This window comes from Fringilla coelebs (genome assembly GCF_963513975.1).
Source record: "Fringilla coelebs genome assembly, chromosome: 3".
In the NCBI taxonomy this organism is placed as follows: domain Eukaryota; kingdom Metazoa; phylum Chordata; class Aves; order Passeriformes; family Fringillidae; genus Fringilla; species Fringilla coelebs.
In genome coordinates this window covers 58,855,029-58,872,449 of record NC_140030.1, presented here as the reverse complement: position 1 = coordinate 58,872,449, position 17,421 = coordinate 58,855,029, and the positions used below count along the sequence as shown (strand labels likewise).

The following is a 17,421-nucleotide window of genomic DNA, read 5'->3' as shown; positions in this document are numbered from 1 at the left end:
TGCCAATCCCCCAACCCTGCTTACTCCATTGAGTGGCTAGTCACAGTTTTAAAAAAAAAATGGAAAAGCTTCAGTTAAAAGACCTTTAAAAGTTTGTATCTTTTTTTTTGTGGGGTACACACTGGCAGCTGCATCCGAGCACGAGGGGCTTTTGCATTAGCAGTTAACTCTACAGAGAATCCTCTTGCTATATTACATGTAGAAAACCAAGCTGAGAATTGAATTCACCAAGAACGTAACTTGAGCTTTCACTGCACAGTATATCAGGGAGTAGAGCCCCTCTGCGACCACACAGCACGTGGGAAACTCTCCCTGCCTGCACTCCCTGTTTCTGCTTCAAGCCAGAGATCCCTTGGGGAGCTTGTGCACATGTACACATGGCCTGACCAGGGGGAAGTTTTATGGCACAGGCAGGATGAGACTCAAGCTCCAGAAGCAACACAGAACTGCCTTATTTGTGAGAATACACCCATCTTTTGCCTGCCTCACCCACCCCATGCTCTCCTAGTGTAACTGAAAACAACCATCATCGTTACAGTTTGCACAGTTTGAGTCTTCATCAAAATGGGTCTACTCTAACCAGTAAGGGTCACTTGAGGAAAAAACAAAAGATGCAATAGCAATGAACACAGAATATGCACAGAAAACCAGAGAGAAATCCTAAAATACCCAGAACTCTGAAATTTTAACCTTTTTTAAAAAATTAAGACTGAATGGTAAAAATCTGTTCGTATGGAGCCTTGTTAGACCAGTCTTTATAAGGATCCCAACTGTGCAAACTGCTTCTATCTGTGCTTTTTCTGTCACATAAGGTAAAGGATACACATGATTTTCTTTGGCACATCTGCTGGGAAGTTGTCACAAGAGTAGCTATTTGTAAAACAGCAAGGAATGCTGAGAGCTATGACTCAATTCCAGACCTGTTTTTCTGGGGTAACAGCACTCATGGTTACAGAGTCAATCTCTGCTCTCTGCTGTGCTGTTCACATCAGCTCTGCTTGCTGGATGCATATACACACCTCCCTGGAGCTCTGTCATTGAGAGCTGCTTCCTCTGGAACACTTCACCTGCTTGGGCATTAAAAACGCACTTTGAAACCACTGCAGTTTGAATCCTGCATGCACATGCAAATACATACATTGCTGTAACTTTATAGGCAAGCTCCCCTAAAAATGTTAGTCCAGCCAAGAGGACATGGTTATGTTTGATTTTACCTGTTAAAAGTGGGCAGGGCCCATGTAAAAGGCTCATTTTGGACTAAGCCAAAGGCAGAAATAGATGGCTAATCTGCACTGCAAGAACTGTGTTAGTTGGGTTACACTAAAAATTTCTGACAGAAAGGAGTCTTCTAATAAGAAAAACTATACACACAGTTAAACTATTTCCTTAAGTGACATACATTGCACTAACAAAGGACATTGTACTAATAAAAGGATGGTTATAATTATTTCCCCTGGTCTAAACTGCAGCTGCTCAACTAGTTTTGTTCACTAGGTATAGAAACAATTCCTAATATCCCAATACCAGCAAACCAGCTTAGCCTACAGAACAACAAAGATACATTTCTTCATCTTTCACCTCATACAGCCCTACACAAAAGGTGGCTCCCACACCGTGGATCTCCTTCACCTGTCAGACCACCAAACCTACTGGCAATAAAAATGTGAAAGCTCAGCTCTCCTTGGGGATGACCCCTCACCTATCACAAATGTATCCCAACAGCAAGGCAAGGAAGAATACGGAAGCCAAGGCAAGAAAAAGTAGAGCCATTCCACTATTGCTGCTGGGCCTGTACATCAGTTTTCCCAGGGATCACTTTTACATTCCTACAATGCTGTCTGAAAGATAGGTGAGACTTGGACAAACTATGTTCACAATTCTAACAGGGGAAGGACAGAGTCCTGGATGAAAAGATTGGAGACTCTCAGAGGTACAATGTTCTAGGAAGAAGCTATTGCAGCTGTCACACTTGCCACCAAACCTTCTCACCAGCATAAATCCAAAGTGGAAGTGTTAGAAATGGCAGCTGTGCTAATAAAACAGATTTACAGCATTGGCAAAAACTCTTGGTTTACTACAGTTGTACCTATGTGAAATAGGGTCCCACACCTTCAGGGAACAATTCCCACGCATTGCCTAGACATGCAACTCTCAGATTCCTGTGGCTTCTACTCCTCTGGGAGTGTGTCAGCAGTGCTGCAGGGAGCAATGAGCAAAGAGCTCTTCAGAACAGCAACTCTGCTCTGCTATTTTTCAAAAATGCTGAGAAATTTGAAAACTCACAAAAAATCTTAGCACTTTGAGACTAATTAACATCATTAGAGCTGTTGAGGTTTTGACTATAGCAATAAAAAAATCTGCTATTCCACTCCAGATTTCAACTGAACTCATCCAAGAAGACACACTTACAGGACTTGAGACTAGATCAAGTTCCTCCCACTGCTCAAGTGACTTTTTACTCAGATTAGCAGACACTTCCGTCATCCTATTAACACTTATATCATCAGCAACATGCTCATTTACAATGTAAAATATGATCTTATCAGACAAAATGCTGCCTCTAATCCAAGTACGTGCAGACTGAAGTAAAACCCAAAACCTAGGGACTGATCCTGTCATCAACAGCATCACACCTAACTAAGAAAGTGCTACACACATCTGAGCACAATCTCAAACATTCTGAACAGTCCTTTCAAAAAGTCATAAAAGTGGGAAAGAAATCCTAATCAAGTACCTCTAGAAACTCAGGACGAAAAGCCAGCACATAAAAACTAAAAGCACAGTAATGCCACTTAATGAGACATGGATACATTTTTATTACAATTTCAGGTGCATGGATTGTAACCTATGAAACAAACAAACCCAAAAATCTGAAGAGATAAAGTAAAATTTGATAAGTTGATAAGTTAAGTGTCCCAAATGATAAGTTAAGTGTCCCAAATTCATCAGGTGAATGCTTATCACTCCCTGCGACACAGGTGACAAGTCTCAGGTGACGGTCAGTACTGAAGGGCTGAAGTTTGGAAACATTACACTCAACACAGCCATCTTTCTACAGATTCCAAAAGGCCTTGAATCCAACAGGATTAGAAACTGCAGTATTGCTGGATTCAAGTATTTCAGTCCAAATAAAGGTGATTTACAGCTGAATCATGAGCTGTTTACAATACAAATAAACCATAGCTAAGTTCATTTTGCTCCAGTTTCAGAGACAGCACAGAGGAGAATCCCACACATGCCAACACACAAGTAAGCAAGTGCAGCATGAAAAAGAGGCCAAAAAGCCTGCCTGATATCTGCCAGAAACACTGGTTTTCCTAAGTAGCCTACTCAGTTAAATTAAAAACTATATCACTTTTTCAATATCTTCCAGGAGACTGAGACAGATCATCAAACACTAAGTGACTTGAGTTCAAATGCCCATCTACTCTCTTTACTTTGTATTTAGCTTGCAAAACTGAAATGCAAGGGAAACCATTCAGGGGAAAAAATTGCCAAGTAGACTGGTTAAATACACTCTATAAACTTTCTGCCACATGCTCACATAGCAGAACTCAGAGAGTTGTGCTGAACTACAATGGACATGTTTTTAAGATCTCAGCTATTCAAGATGGGTCTTAAAGATTAGGTTCTGTTCAGATGCTTTATTCTAAGTACTAGAACAGCAGCAGACAGCTTTCAGCTCCATTAAAAATAAAAGTTGTTGGGTTTGGGGGTTGGTTTGTTGGGTTTTTTTAAGACTTCACTAGTCTTAAAACCCTGCACTTTTCAAATGCAGTTTAATTTGGGTAAATAAATTAATATTCATGAGCTATTTGATGCAAAGACTCAAGCTGTGCCTATCAAGACATCCATTAATTTCAGTGGAAGATGGCTTAGTCAGACAGACTCACATTCAACTAGTCTAATCCTTTATCAATGTAGATCCTGTAGAAGTAACAACAGTCTGGGATGGCTGCAATCATCTGTGGATCTACAAACAAGACAAGATACAAGACTCCTCCTCCCCATCAGCATGCCTGCTGTCAAGATGCAGAGTTCAAAGTTTGGGCCTTTTTTTCCATAGTATATCTTATTTAATTACCATGGAAACAACATCCCAGGTACAGCTAGGCCCCTAAATGCTTGCTTAAATAAGTACCCTGAAAAAGGTAATAATCATCTGGACCTAATTCAGGCAGTTGGCATTGTAGCATATGCTGTTCCCCATGAACAACGAAAAGCACACTGGAGGACAGCAGGTGCAGGGCTCCAGGGCAGGGGGTGCAAAGGAACCCCCTCTACCTATTGCTGGCCAAACATCTTCCCACAAGGTCTTCAGCAACAACTAAGTTTCTCTCAGAATATGGTTCGGTCCATGCCACTGCTCTGCTTAGCAGATGTATACAGGCTGTCCCTGGACTGATTCCCTGCCTGGAGAAATCACATCCAAGGGCCTCCCAGCCTCTTGTAGAAGACAGCTCCACGCTAACAGCTCTGACTTAGTAACTTCTGCAAGACTGACAATTTTTTTCCAGGTACGTCTGTTGACGTATTTCTTTAGGCAGTTTTATAAGCATCCATGTATTATTCTACAGCATGCCTCGGATTTGGATAAAATGAGGCCTTGCTACAGCCACCTTCCCTCTGCACTCCACCACAACCAGATCTGCCACTGTGGGAAGTTGCAGATGTGATTTTTACATATGACAGCTATATCATCCCTTAAAAAGGCAAGTTAAGAATACCCGTTTCAAATAACCTGTGTCCAGCTGAACAGACCGCAAGCAGAACCCAACCTTCCCACGTTTGTACTCTCAATCACTCTTTTTGACAACTGAACTTGTAATCTGCCATCTGACAGCTCAGCCACGGCGTGCCCAGAGCAGTTTCACAGAGACCGGTCCCACGCCGCCCCTTCCCGACGCACCGGAGCGAGATTTGCTATAAATGACACCTGGAGAGCAGCCAGGGTGACGCGGAGGACACCGGCTCTCAGAGTTCATGCCCGATAGGCCCGGGACACCTCGTCCCGCTGCTGCCGGCCCGTCCCCGTCTCCCACATCCCCGGCGACTCCGCGGGAAGCGCCGGGACGCACCTGCGCCCGTCACTCCTCCCCTGCAGCGAGCGCAGCACCCGGCGGCATCCATCCCTCCATCCCACACCCGCCGCCAAGCACCGCCTGGCCGGAGCCGCTCGGGGCCCCCCGGCGGCACCGAGCAGCCTCTGCCGCCACGGCGAGGCCGGACGGGCGCCGGGAAGGCGGCGGCGGGCGCGGCGCGGCACGGCACGGCACAGCACGGGACGGCACTGCACCATCCCATCTCATCCCATCCCATCCCCGCACGCCGCCACGATCCCCGTTATCCCGCAGCGCTGGAGGCGGAGGGGGGTGCAGGGGGCTACACCGGCCTCCGCCGCCCGGGAGTTTTAAAGGGGCAGCACGCCTCACTGGGACGGGAGCAGCGGCTCTGCCCCGGGGGTGCCCGGAAGGCGGGAGGGCCGCTCCCGTTCCCGGTGCCGGCGGTGGGGCGGGCGCGGAGGGAGGGGCGGGGGCTGGGTGTCTCCCGCTGCCGCCACAGCGCTCGCCGCCTCCCCTCCCCCACGGCGGGGGCTCCTCGCCGCAGCCTCTGTGCTCCGCTCCCGGTCATGTGACCCGAACGTAACCGGACAGGAAAAGCCGCCGCCGCCGCCGCCGCGCTGACTCCGTTGTTGCTGCTGCCGGGCGCGGAGACGGCGGCGGCCCCCGCGCGGCGCCACCCGGCGGCCCCCACGCCCCCCAGGTGAGCGAGCACCGGCCGCGCCGCGCCCGCCCCGCGGGGCAGCCCGGCCCCGCCGCCCGCACGTGCGCCCGGCCCCGTCGCGCCGGCCGCGGCCCGGGCTGAGGCGGCGGCGGCGGGGGCGCGGCGGGGCCTGCTCGGCCCTACCTCCGCATTGTGTGTGAGGGGCTCCCCGGGCCCCGCCGGGTCCGAACGGGCCGAGGGGCTTGCGGGGCGGGAGGTGGAACCACCCGGTGAATCCCCGCCGGACCGGGCCGGACCGGGCCGGGCCAGGCGGCTCCATCCGGGACACGGTACGGGGGGGAGGGGGGGGATGGGTGCGCACCGAGGGGAGGGGAGGGCCGGGCTGAGCCGAGCCGGAGAGGAGTGGGTGGGTCGCGAAGAGAGAGGAAGAGAGGGAGGAGGCCGCGGGGGCCGGTGCCGCCCGGCGCGGGGCTCGGCTCGGCCGGTTGAGGCCCGCGCTGCCTCCCTCCCGCCCCCTTCGGCGGCGGCGGTGGCGGCGGCAGCAGCAGCAGCAGCGGGATCCGGCGCGCGCGGGGCGGGGCGGCCCCGCCTGTCCCCCGCCCCCCCCCGGCGGGTTGGGATGGGCCGGCCCTGGCGGCGGCGGCGGCGCCGGCTCTTCCCGTCTCGCGCGCCCTGGCGGCTCCGCTCGCGCTGCGTCTCGCGCGCCGTCTCCGTCCCGTCCGTGCGCGCGTGGCGTGCGCGGGGGGGTGGGCGGGGCCAGCGGGAGGAGGGAGGGGCGGGGCGCAGCCAGTGAGAGCGGCGCGCGGCCGCCCGGCCTTCCGCCCCGGCGGCCAATGGGAGGGCGCCGTCCGCTCCCGCACTGGGGCCGAGCGTGCTCCGGGCATGGAGCGGGCGCGCGGCCGGACACGCCCCCGGCCCGGACAAGGCGGGAGCGCCCCGGGGTGGGGGGGGGAGGCACGGAAGGCCCATCACGGGTCCCCGCCCGCCGCCCGGGCTGAGGGCGAAGGCCGAGCGGGCGCCTGCCGCCGCTGCGGGAGGTGCGGCGCGTCTGTGAGCGGCCGGGGCCGCGCCGGTGCCCTCTACCGTCGGAGCGGGAGCAGCGCCGCGGGCTCGGTGCTGTCGAGGTTCGCTGCCCGGGGTGCGCGGGCAGAGCGGGAAGCGCCGTGCCCGAGCTGCTCCCTGCCAGCCCCGTTAGCTGCCCGTACCCGGCTCAGTCCCGCGGTGCGGTACCGGCCCTTCCCCGGTGTTACCTGGGCTTGTGCCGCCCCCGTGTCCCTGCGGGCTCTCCGGAGCGAGCGCCCTGCCCGAACGGGCTCGGCCCCGCGTGGCGGCTCAGCCAGCGCCGAACGGATTAGGTAACTTGCAAAGCCGCGGCAGAGCGGGGCCGGCCAGGGAGGCACTGTCCCCGCGGGCTTTCAGCGCACAAGAAGTATTTCACACACTTGTTGAATCGGTCAGCACTGAAATACGGCCTTGCCAATGTTAATCACCGCTTCGTTTAGCTAAGGGTAAAATTCCTGAGCACACGCATACCTATAATGTGCAAAGTGCTTTCCTCGCTCTTTTCGTCTGCCCTGTCATTTCCTTAGAGTGTAATTACTGCGGTGCTTTTAGCTAGAGCGTTTAGATATCATCCAGATACATGCAAAGCGCGATGTTGTGCACATGTGTCATTTTTTTTAAAGTTCAGTTCAGGTCTTTAAGGAAGGGCTTGCTGTTCAGGGTAAGAGTGAAGCTCCAAACTAAACACACTTCAGGACGGTAATAACTAGAAAGAATGCTTGGCTGACTTGGAGTGCCTTCACATCAGTGGTTTGCTCTGCTTGGCGAGTTTTGTTATCCAAGTGCTAACTAGACTGAATTTTAAAAATGTAGAGCACATTAATAATCAAAATTAAATGTAAAAAAAAAAAAAACTAGCAAGTTTTCTGTAACATCACCCACATGGGGCAGCTTGCAGGATTAAATAACACCAAATGTGATCTTTGTTCCTGCTGACAGAGAGTATTCTGTCTTGTGGAGAGAGAGAATCTTAGCATATTGTATGTACAAACTTAGTTATCCAAACATTAGTTGAGGGAGGAGAATAGGTACCTAAAGAGAGCTGAAACCTAGCTTCTCTTTCTCTTATTAACTGTAAGAAAATATTCAGCTGTATCTTACACTGTATTTCTTTCTTTGTCTTTACACCCCTGTCTCCAGTGAGTTCTGATCTCATGTGAATGCGAGGGAATGCATTTGGTCAGCCTGGTTATTCCTTTAAATAAGAGGGAGTTTTTCCCTGTCCAGCAAGTAGAAATACTTGCTTCTCCAGTGACTAAACATGCTGGCATATGTGGAATACATTTCTGTTCTCTTTCCCAAAAAGCCATGTTCTTACTGTATAAAAGAAACTAGCTGCTTGAACTTGACTTAAATTCTGATAACTTGCTGTTAAGTTTAGAGGGGAAAACACCCAAGACTTTTTATAAACTTTTTGATCAACTTCTAGTTTCACCTTCTCTTTCTGTTCAGTTCTGTTTCTGTTCTAGGCTTTACACGGCCAGGAATTTTGTTGGCTTTTCTTGCTTTTTTGTATGTTTATGTGCAGATTTACATTGCTTCATGCTTTCACTTTTGCCCAAGGCTCTATTTGCTTTGATTAAGTTTGTTTCCACTCACTGATCTTACTAGCCCTATATTCATCCATCCATCCATCCATCCATCCATCCATCCATCCATCCATCCATCCAACCACGGGTAACTGTCCTGATGTGTTTTCCTCTGTATTTTTTCCCCCCAAAGTTACCAATTTTTGCTTCCAAGGCTGCCCTTGAATCCTTGATAAAAAGTTTAAAGCTCTTAGGTAGTTCTTTGTGGGCAGCCTCCAGCATCTGGTACAAGGAAGTGCCCAGGAGGGTGAGGGGCAGTGAAGCCCTGGCCTAGGGGGGCTCGGGTCAGTGCCACATTTCACCACGGTGCCCAGCCATGGACAGAACTGCACCTCCCACCCTTTGAGTTTCTTGATTTTCTAGGCATGCAGACTTCTTAAAAATGCTGTTGTGGCTGCTCTCAATAAATAGATCACTAGTTATTAGGTGAAAAGGTTGGCCCCTCTTTGTTAGTCCAGAGGGTTTGCCAATACCTAGAATGAATTCACTGTTTGAGCCTGGGAAGATTTAGGTATGTATCTGGTATTTCCCAAGAGAGGGCATAGCCATCACAAATGTTCAGTTATTTAATGCTGGCCTTGGATTCAGCTGGATGGACTCATAACTGTTAGGTAAAAGATATACAGAGACACTGAAATTCCAGGTTAAAAGTATCTAACTTGTCTTTTATTGGGTTGTGTCACTCCCACTTGTGTGGATGAGAGTGACTGACATCAGGAAGGAAAATCAGTTTTGCTATTTGAGCAGACAAGTGGCAACCAAAACACTTTCTTTTTCCCACTCTGTATAGGTGTTTTTACTACTTGTTAATATATCTTCCTCTTCCTTAGCTATTTATATTTCTGTATCCAAGTACCCACACCATGCCTTTCCAGAACACTTTGGTCCTGGTTCTCTTTTACTCTTTAAGCCTTGGCAAATCACTCACACCTTTGTGAATTGCATATCCCATCAAGAAAGAGAAATCCTTGCCTATGTGTGAGGTATCTTTTATACAGTAACTTGGGATTAAGATGTGTTACTAAAGTATGGCATCTGGATATTGGAGAAAATATCTATTAAGGGACAGCTACTGTTGCATCTGTGCATCTACTGTAAAGTTTTACATGCAAGTCATTTGCTTTTCAGAGTGTAAAAAAATGGATTTGGCCAACCATGGACTTATTCTGCTGCAGCAGCTAAATGCTCAGAGAGAGTTCGGTTTCCTGTGTGACTGCACAGTTGCCATTGGGGATGTCTACTTCAAGGCACACAAATCTGTCCTCGCTTCTTTCTCCAACTACTTCAAGATGTTGTTTGTTCATCAAACCAGGTAACTCTAAAAAGGTTCACCGTTTAAATGTTGTTCAGTTAACTAAGTTAAGGGAGTCTAGCAAAAAAATGTTCTTTTTGCTTCTTGTCATGACATAAAGAGAGTCTTAACTGCAAACAGTCTTAACTGCAAACTAGAACCTCACTTTCAAACATATTAAAGTTGAACTGTGATTCATTAACACTAATTTTATAGTTTAGCACAAGTTCTTTATCCTTAAAAAAGCAAAGGAGATTGAATTTCTACAATTGAATGCTTCAAGGATCCTGTCTTCTCTCCTGCACTTTCCTTCCCCCACTCACTGTCTTCTACTCTATCTTGACACTGTTCTTGACATTTGTGCAATGTTATATACAGTCCAATAAGTACTTGCTAGGAGGTTTTGAGAAATAAACTTACAAAAGAGGTATATGTGTTTCATTTCTTTGCAGTTTATTGTCAATTAAATAATAGAGTGCTATGTAATGGTGGAAAATAAGGGGATTTGTGGTACTTTTCTTTCAGTGTTTTTTTTTTTAATTATTTCTGTACCACAGGCTTACATTGAGGAGATGATTGAAAAGATCACAAGAGTGTGAGACCACTTTAAAGATTTTTTTTGGTCTTTTTCCAAAGTACTTGAACTAACTGAAAAAGTTTGTTAAGTGATTCACACTTAACTCTTTGGCTAAGAGTTCTTAGCCAGAAGTGAACGGCTAGGACAGAAGTGCATTTGCACTTCTGAAACAGGACTGCAGGCAGATGTTACCAGTCTTGATGCTCCATCAAGAGCACACAGTCATCTTTGAAAGACAGCATTGCAAGTTTACTTTTGAGTCATATATCTGAATTCACAGAGAGAGCTCAAGGAGGGTGCACCTCAAGAAATGGAAGAATCAGCTATAATTTCCTCCTCAGCTTGGTAGCCTACTGTAGTTAAAACATTCAGACCACAGCATGCAATCATGTCCATTTCTGAATTTCTGTGGTTTATTTATGTTTGTTTTTAATAGAGGAGCTGCAAATACTTAAGAAAAATAATTAGAATGCCAGTTCCTCTCCTGTTAGCTAACTGACCTCACAAAGATGTTCCCTGTTTTCTTTCTTCTTCTGTGAACCTTGCCTTACTTTATGCACAGAGATACAGCCTTAGCTAGAGCAGTGCTAGCTGTCTCAGTCCAGAGCATCATAAAGGTTGATGCATAGGGCACACTCTGAGCTGGAGGGTGGTGTTGGTTTCAGTCCTCTTGGGCTGAAGAGGGGATCACAGCCAAAGCATCTCCCTTTGAGTGCTCTAATCAAGGGACTGCTAGGCTGATCAGGCAGTCCACTGGTGCTGCTGTTTCTCCCTCCCTATTCAAGGAAAAAATCTGCTGTTTTGTTGTGTAAGAAACCGGGATTCCTGGGGTTACACCTGTTGCATCAGATCCCCGGGTGAATTCATACTCTGTACTGCATGGTTTCTGGATCATAATGCACTTGGGACAACGCAATACCACACATTTGCAGAATTGTAGCTGTAAACCCTAGTAGGACATAGAAGCCCAGCAGGCAAGTGCCAGATAAATTAGGTGTTTTCAGGGCTAAATGCTGAGAAAAGTTTATTGGACTATGAATTTAAGAGTCCCGTGCTAGCAGGTTGTAATTTAGCTACAGATGTGTTTGAATCCAGCCAAGAAAAGGGGGAAAATGTCTTTGCAGTTTACAAAATATATTAATATGTGACAACACATTTGCGACATAACAGCAGTTTAAAACTATACAGGTCGCAATGGGACAGCTTTTTTTTCAAGCCAGTTATTTCACTGTGGAAAGAAGTCATCTTTCAAGCAGCTCCTAAGATTAGCTCTTTCACAGTAAAGCATTTCCCTTAATATTTATTGCAGATTCTGTCTTTTGAATTTAAGTAGAAACCTCCTATTTTTATCAAGGCTTGAATGACCTAGAACTGGGAAAAAATGTTTTCCTTATGTCTTATTTATAATTTTGTTTCACCTTTCAGTGAATGTGTCCGTTTGAAAGCGACCGACATACAGCCAGATATCTTCAGTTATCTCTTGCATTTGATGTACACTGGGAAGATGGCACCACAGCTCATTGACCCAGTTCGACTAGAACAGGGAATAAAGTTTCTGCATGCATATCCACTAATTCAAGAGGCCAGCCTTGCAAGTCAGGGAACTTTTTCTCACCCGGATCAAGTCTTTCCATTAGCATCTTCATTATATGGCATTCAGATTGCAGATCACCAGATAAGGCATCCCACTAAGGTTACGTCAGCGACTGACAAACTTGGGCGAGAACCACGGCCTCAGACATCCCGAATGAACCAAGAGCAGGCTTCTGAAGGCTCGCAGCTCTCGCAGTTGGGTGCAAATCTGCCACAAGTGACCCGGACAAATATGTCTGCTTCTGACCCATTGCCATCTTCTCTATCTCCAGAATTGGTATCTGCTGCTGGTAATAATTCACCTTCGGGAGAAGAGGCCAATATGGAAGCATCTTCTTCAGATGAACAGCCTGCCTCTCTCACAATAGCACACGTCAAGCCAAGCATTATGAAAAGGAACGGAAGCTTCCCAAAATACTATGCCTGTCACCTCTGTGGTCGCCGGTTCAACCTGCGCAGCAGCTTGCGGGAGCACCTGCAGATCCACACGGGAGTTCCCTTCACGTCTAGCCAGCAGGGAGAAAGTAATATTTCTTTGTCTCTCTGTAACAACACAGCTGATAAAGACGCCATGGAAGTGCCTGAAGCGGGGATGATTAGTGACAGCGAGCTGCAGCAGATCTCAGACTCCCCAATAATTGATGGGCAGCAGCAGTCAGAGACACCTCCCCCCTCCGATATCGCAGATATTGACAACCTGGAGCAGGCAGATCAAGAGAGGGAGGTAAAGAGACGGAAATACGAATGTTCCATCTGTGGTCGCAAATTTATTCAGAAAAGCCACTGGAGGGAGCACATGTACATACACACGGGCAAGCCCTTCAAGTGCAGCACTTGTGACAAAAGCTTTTGTAGGGCTAACCAGGCTGCCAGACACGTGTGCCTAAACCAGAGCATGGACACGTACACGATGGTGGATAAACAGACTCTGGAGCTCTGTACTTTTGAGGAAGGCAGTCAGATGGACAACATGCTAGTACAGACCAACAAGCCCTACAAATGTAACTTGTGTGACAAAACTTTTTCAACTCCCAATGAAGTAGTCAAACATTCGTGCCAAAATCAAAACTCTGTCTTTACACTAGAAGAAGATCGCTCCATTCTGTTAGGTGGTGGGGACACGGAAGCCACAGAGACTGATAACGCAGTGTTAGCCTCCATCAAAAAGGAGCAGGAAGCAGTGTTGTTAGACTGAATGTGAAACCTATATCAATTTTTTAAAGTTTCTTTACTCATTTTTTATTAAATCAATTTTTTCCTCCCCCTACCTCTTACCTCACTTACCCCTACCATCTTTTCCAGCAACCTCCTTCCCACCCTTTGTCTTCAGCAACCAGAACTGTACTGGCACATTAAGGAAGTTGGACTTTGCCTCTCCCACCAAAACAAACAAAAAGCTCTTGCATCAAACCACAACAAAATTGATTTTAATACAAAGGAACATGTGAAAAAACAATCCAGCTAACTATGTTGATAGTATTAGTTATTCCAAATTTAATAGATTTTAAACAAAATTTAGGTTGCTTAAAAGTGTATTTAGATACAATGATGAGTGTAATGAGAAACAGAGTATCAGTTCGGTAAGCAAAGGATATGTGTATTTTAGTTTCCCTGGTAGAAGGCATTTTGAGATCTGGCAGATTAAACACCGTGCTCTTTGCAAGTCCGCGTGCGAGTTGATTAAGGTTATAACCTAAGCCCTCAGAACTTTTCCTCAAGGAATGCAGAAATCTCTGTTCATTGAGTTAAAAAGAGCTGAGGGCGTTGGGTTTTTTTTAGCCGTATGTTTTCCTTCAAGTACGCCTTTGGGTATCTGTTTCAGAGTCAAGCAAAGTCGTTACTTAGTCAAATTCTGACTTAAGTAGCTGTAATAGTAATGTGATGGCAATCTTTATATATATATATATAAAAATACTGTATATGTATAAAGATTTATATATATATAAAGTCTGTGTGTATATTTGGTACAGGTAAATAAATGCACACATCCTTTTTAAGTAACTGGCCGTCTGCTCTCAGATTCAGCCTGGAATGTCTTTTAGTTGTTTGACAAAGCTAGTCATTGCACAGGTTGCTTTTAGCCAAATTTGAAACGTCCTGAGCTGTGTGCATTTTTATTGACCTGTTGAAGAGAAGCCAATAGGTAAGTGTTGTCACCCAAGCTACCAAGGAAACTAGAGAAGTGGCATACTGGTGAGCACTGCACCATCGTTAGTGCAGCACATGCGTGTGTTGTTAGCTATACAGAGCTTTGAGTCATTCTGGATGAAAGGAGAGCGAAAAAGCTTTATTCCCTTACTCAGGCAAGGAATGTCCATGATTTCATTTGGTCTAATGGCATGAGTTAAGAGGAAGGAAAAGCAGTGTTCTAGCAACAGGTGATCATGGTTGTTTTAAAATGAATCTGTAGTGCTGGCTGGGAAATTCTGCTCTATGAGAGTCCTGTTATTTTGAAAGCCAAGACAAAGCCTGCAAAAACTAAAAGGGTGAATTCTGTAGTTTTAGTTACTGCTGATGGTAGTACTGCATCTTTGTGTTAAAAATCAAGTTGTTGATTTTTATTATTTTATATAGATGCCCAGATTTTTTGCTGGTAGCCTAAAAACCTACACTGACAGCAGCAGTGAAGCCCACTGAGCAATTACTGGGCCAACAGGTCTAAGTGGACAGAAAAAGTGCCCCATCATAAATGGAGACAGTGTGTGTTTGGGGGGAGGGGTGGGAGAGGGCAAGTCACAAACCACAGCTCTTCTCTGTGTATACGTTTAAACTGAATATCATCTTTTTGTGTATAGTTAAGTTCTCAGATTTGTAAGTTTTTATACATCATTTCATTGAATAAAAACTGAATTAAATGGGATATGATTTATTGAGTTGAAGGTGAAAGGTTGTTGGTGTTCGGTCTTCCTGGATGAGCTCTTGCTGAATCAGTTTAAAAGCCAAGCAGTGTATTCTGTTTATCAGACTAAAACCTCCATCACACAGGTGAACAATGAGCTTACTAAAACTTGAGGTGGATTTAGCACAAAAAGTCTCTACATACTAGGTTTTATCCCAGCTTATTACAATGTGACCATTATTGTAAAGTTTATTGTAAGTGATACTGATTTTATTATCTCTCTTTTATTAGAGTAATAGGTTTAAAATCAATTGACTTCGAAGTGCAGAAGTCTTTTGAGGTAAAAAATAACATCTTACAGAATTATTTTAGTGCTGCCCATTTTAAAACTTTATGATCTTCATCTACCAGTATAATTTCCTTAAATATGGGTTTTATTTCAACTTCCTTAGTCCAAAATGCTCAGAGAATAGAAAACCAAAAGAATAAACCTTTCCTAATTCAGCTAATGTCAGGTAACGTCAGCTTTTGAGGTATCTGTGGTTTAGGGGATAGTTACAAGTTCATTTCCAAAATAAAGGTGCCACCACCTCAGCTGTTAGTTACTGCTTAGATGCTTTTTTTTTTTTAATGCAATGCTTCAGTTCTGCTGTGGGGCAAAGTGCAGCAGTTCAGCTCAACTCCCCAGATGGCTGGTTGTGTAAGGGTGCACGTGGCCACAGCATTTATTGTGAGACATTATTCCTGCTCTCACTTCTCCTTCTCCACTGTTTGGACATCATGATGTTTGCTAGGTTACATGCTGAATGGACTCAAGCAAAAAACCAGTCTTAAAAGAAGCTATTTTTCTGTCAAACCTGTTCCTTATTTTAGCTCTGCAGAAGGTTTTGAACAACTCACAGTTGTGCAGAGATGGAGATGAGCTGGGAAGAGCCTTACTGAAGCTCAGCGTTGCTGCTGGCAGCATCCAGGATGTAGAAGATGGGAAGTGGTGACTCCCACTGGAGCAGGTAGCTCCTCTGGAGGGCAGTGTGGCCTTGCAGGCTGGTGTGCTGCAAGGGTGGGCAGGGAAACAAACAGCCATGGAAGGAATTGGTTATGGTGATCCTTCTGCTACAAGGAATGTGAAATTGCAGGCTCAGCAGAGATACTTTCACCTGTTAGTATTTATTCTTATGAAATAACACTGTCAGGTAAAGAGAAAAAAAGCCACAATAAAGAGACTGTTTTAATATGTGTTGAGCTATGATAATGGTTTCTTTTAAATACCCTTTTATTGTCTGATGCACCACTGGGATATTTAAGTCATTGCCTTTCAACTTCATGAGCAGTTTTGTTCCTTTACAACATATTAGAAACAGTATAATTCTGGTTATTAACAGCTGCATCAAGAATTTGGGAAATTGCAGCACAAATGCAGTATTGCTCAAGCTTCTTTTTCTAAACCCTCTGAATTATTATTACAGTTAGAGATAACTCTGGGGTTTAGTTTTCAGTTTGACTTGGAGATTTGTGACTGAGTTGCTCATTGCTCATTCAGTCTGCTCACCTGGTGAAGTTGTGAATTTTCTACCAAATGAAAGCAGACATCTTGGCAGGAGCTGCTGAGAAGTTGGTGAAAATCTGCCATCATTCAAGGCGTGGGCTGGAACTTCAGCTCCATGTTTTTCCAAAGGAGTATCTTCAAAGGTAATTTCCTAGGCATGTCACTTGACATCTCTGCCTTGGCTTCAAAAGTACCAAACACCTACAAATCTCTCTGCTCCAACAAAGGATTATCACTTCTGAAAGTGAAGTTTGCAGTCCATTGCAGTCAATATTTTTCCATCAAGTATCTTCTCCATCACTGGTCTGATAATCATTCTGCTTCAGCAGAGGGAGAATTTATCAGAAGATGCTTGTGTTACAAACATTGAATATTTAAAATTGTGCTCCTGTTTACACTGCAGAGCCTTCCGTTGCTGTCTTGATGTTTAGAAAATCTGGCTGGCTCTTCCGCTTCAAATCCGGTAAAATAACAGCCTCAGTCACAAAAAGTTGTCAGTTACAAGAGGGGAAAAAAATGAAACTGATTTCATTCTGTTTACTTTAAATAATTTCTTTGGCGTTGCAACATATTTTACATCTTTTTTTAAAGGAGACCTATGGTACCTGCTGGCATCATAGTCTCTCAATGCTTTTTTCCCAATCTGCTTAACTGGAGGATTACCTTGTTTGGGTATTTTGCCTTTTTGGAGAGTAATACAATTCTTTAGACATCCTTGTCCCAAGCACTTAAAGATCAAACTGATTAATTCTTAACCAAGTTCAAGTAATTTTCCTTGATTGTATTTCCACACTTTTTAATCTTGAAAATTAAACACGTATAAGGGAAGTTAATTTTGGATTTCTGTCATTGATTCTCTTATTGCTTCCCAAAAGTCAGCAAGTGTTTTAAGATACTTCATAGTTGTGAATGATTAGGAGTAATCTGGTTACTTACAAAAAATATAGTAAAATAAAAAATATTTTTTAAAAAATGAATTTTAAAGCCAGTTAGATTCCTACTTAAACACTGTAAATGTTACACTGTCAATTACAACAGCATACTTTGGTTAATGCAATCTAGGTGACAGACTACCTGTGGTGATGGTGGCTAGCTGTTCAAACAGCCCCACTGTTACTCTGAGACAGAATGTTTCCATTTCTACAGCTCTTGTTTTGTTCACTTGTTTTTGTTTGTAAAAATGCCCATTCTCACTGGATA

At 45.5% G+C, this 17,421-nt stretch overlaps 1 protein-coding gene across 2 annotated transcripts; it reads left to right on the top strand.

The window, feature by feature from the left end:
• Positions 1 to 5,633: 5,633 nt before the first annotated feature.
• On the top strand, positions 5,634 to 14,527 carry ZBTB2 (zinc finger and BTB domain containing 2; the record flags this gene model as incomplete). Of its 2 annotated transcripts, XM_084201940.1 has the most annotated exons (3): positions 5,634 to 5,763; positions 9,504 to 9,687; positions 11,669 to 14,527. In XM_084201940.1, 2 exons carry the CDS (start codon positions 9,515 to 9,517, stop codon positions 13,029 to 13,031), a joined length of 1,536 nt encoding a protein of 511 aa, XP_084058066.1. In that variant the 3' UTR covers positions 13,032 to 14,527. The 2 variants fall into 2 exon arrangements, with proteins under 2 accessions (XP_084058066.1, XP_084058065.1); XM_084201939.1 differs by lacking the exon at positions 5,634 to 5,763 and having other exon boundaries at positions 9,482 to 9,687.
• Between the last annotated feature and the right edge of the window lie 2,894 nt (positions 14,528 to 17,421).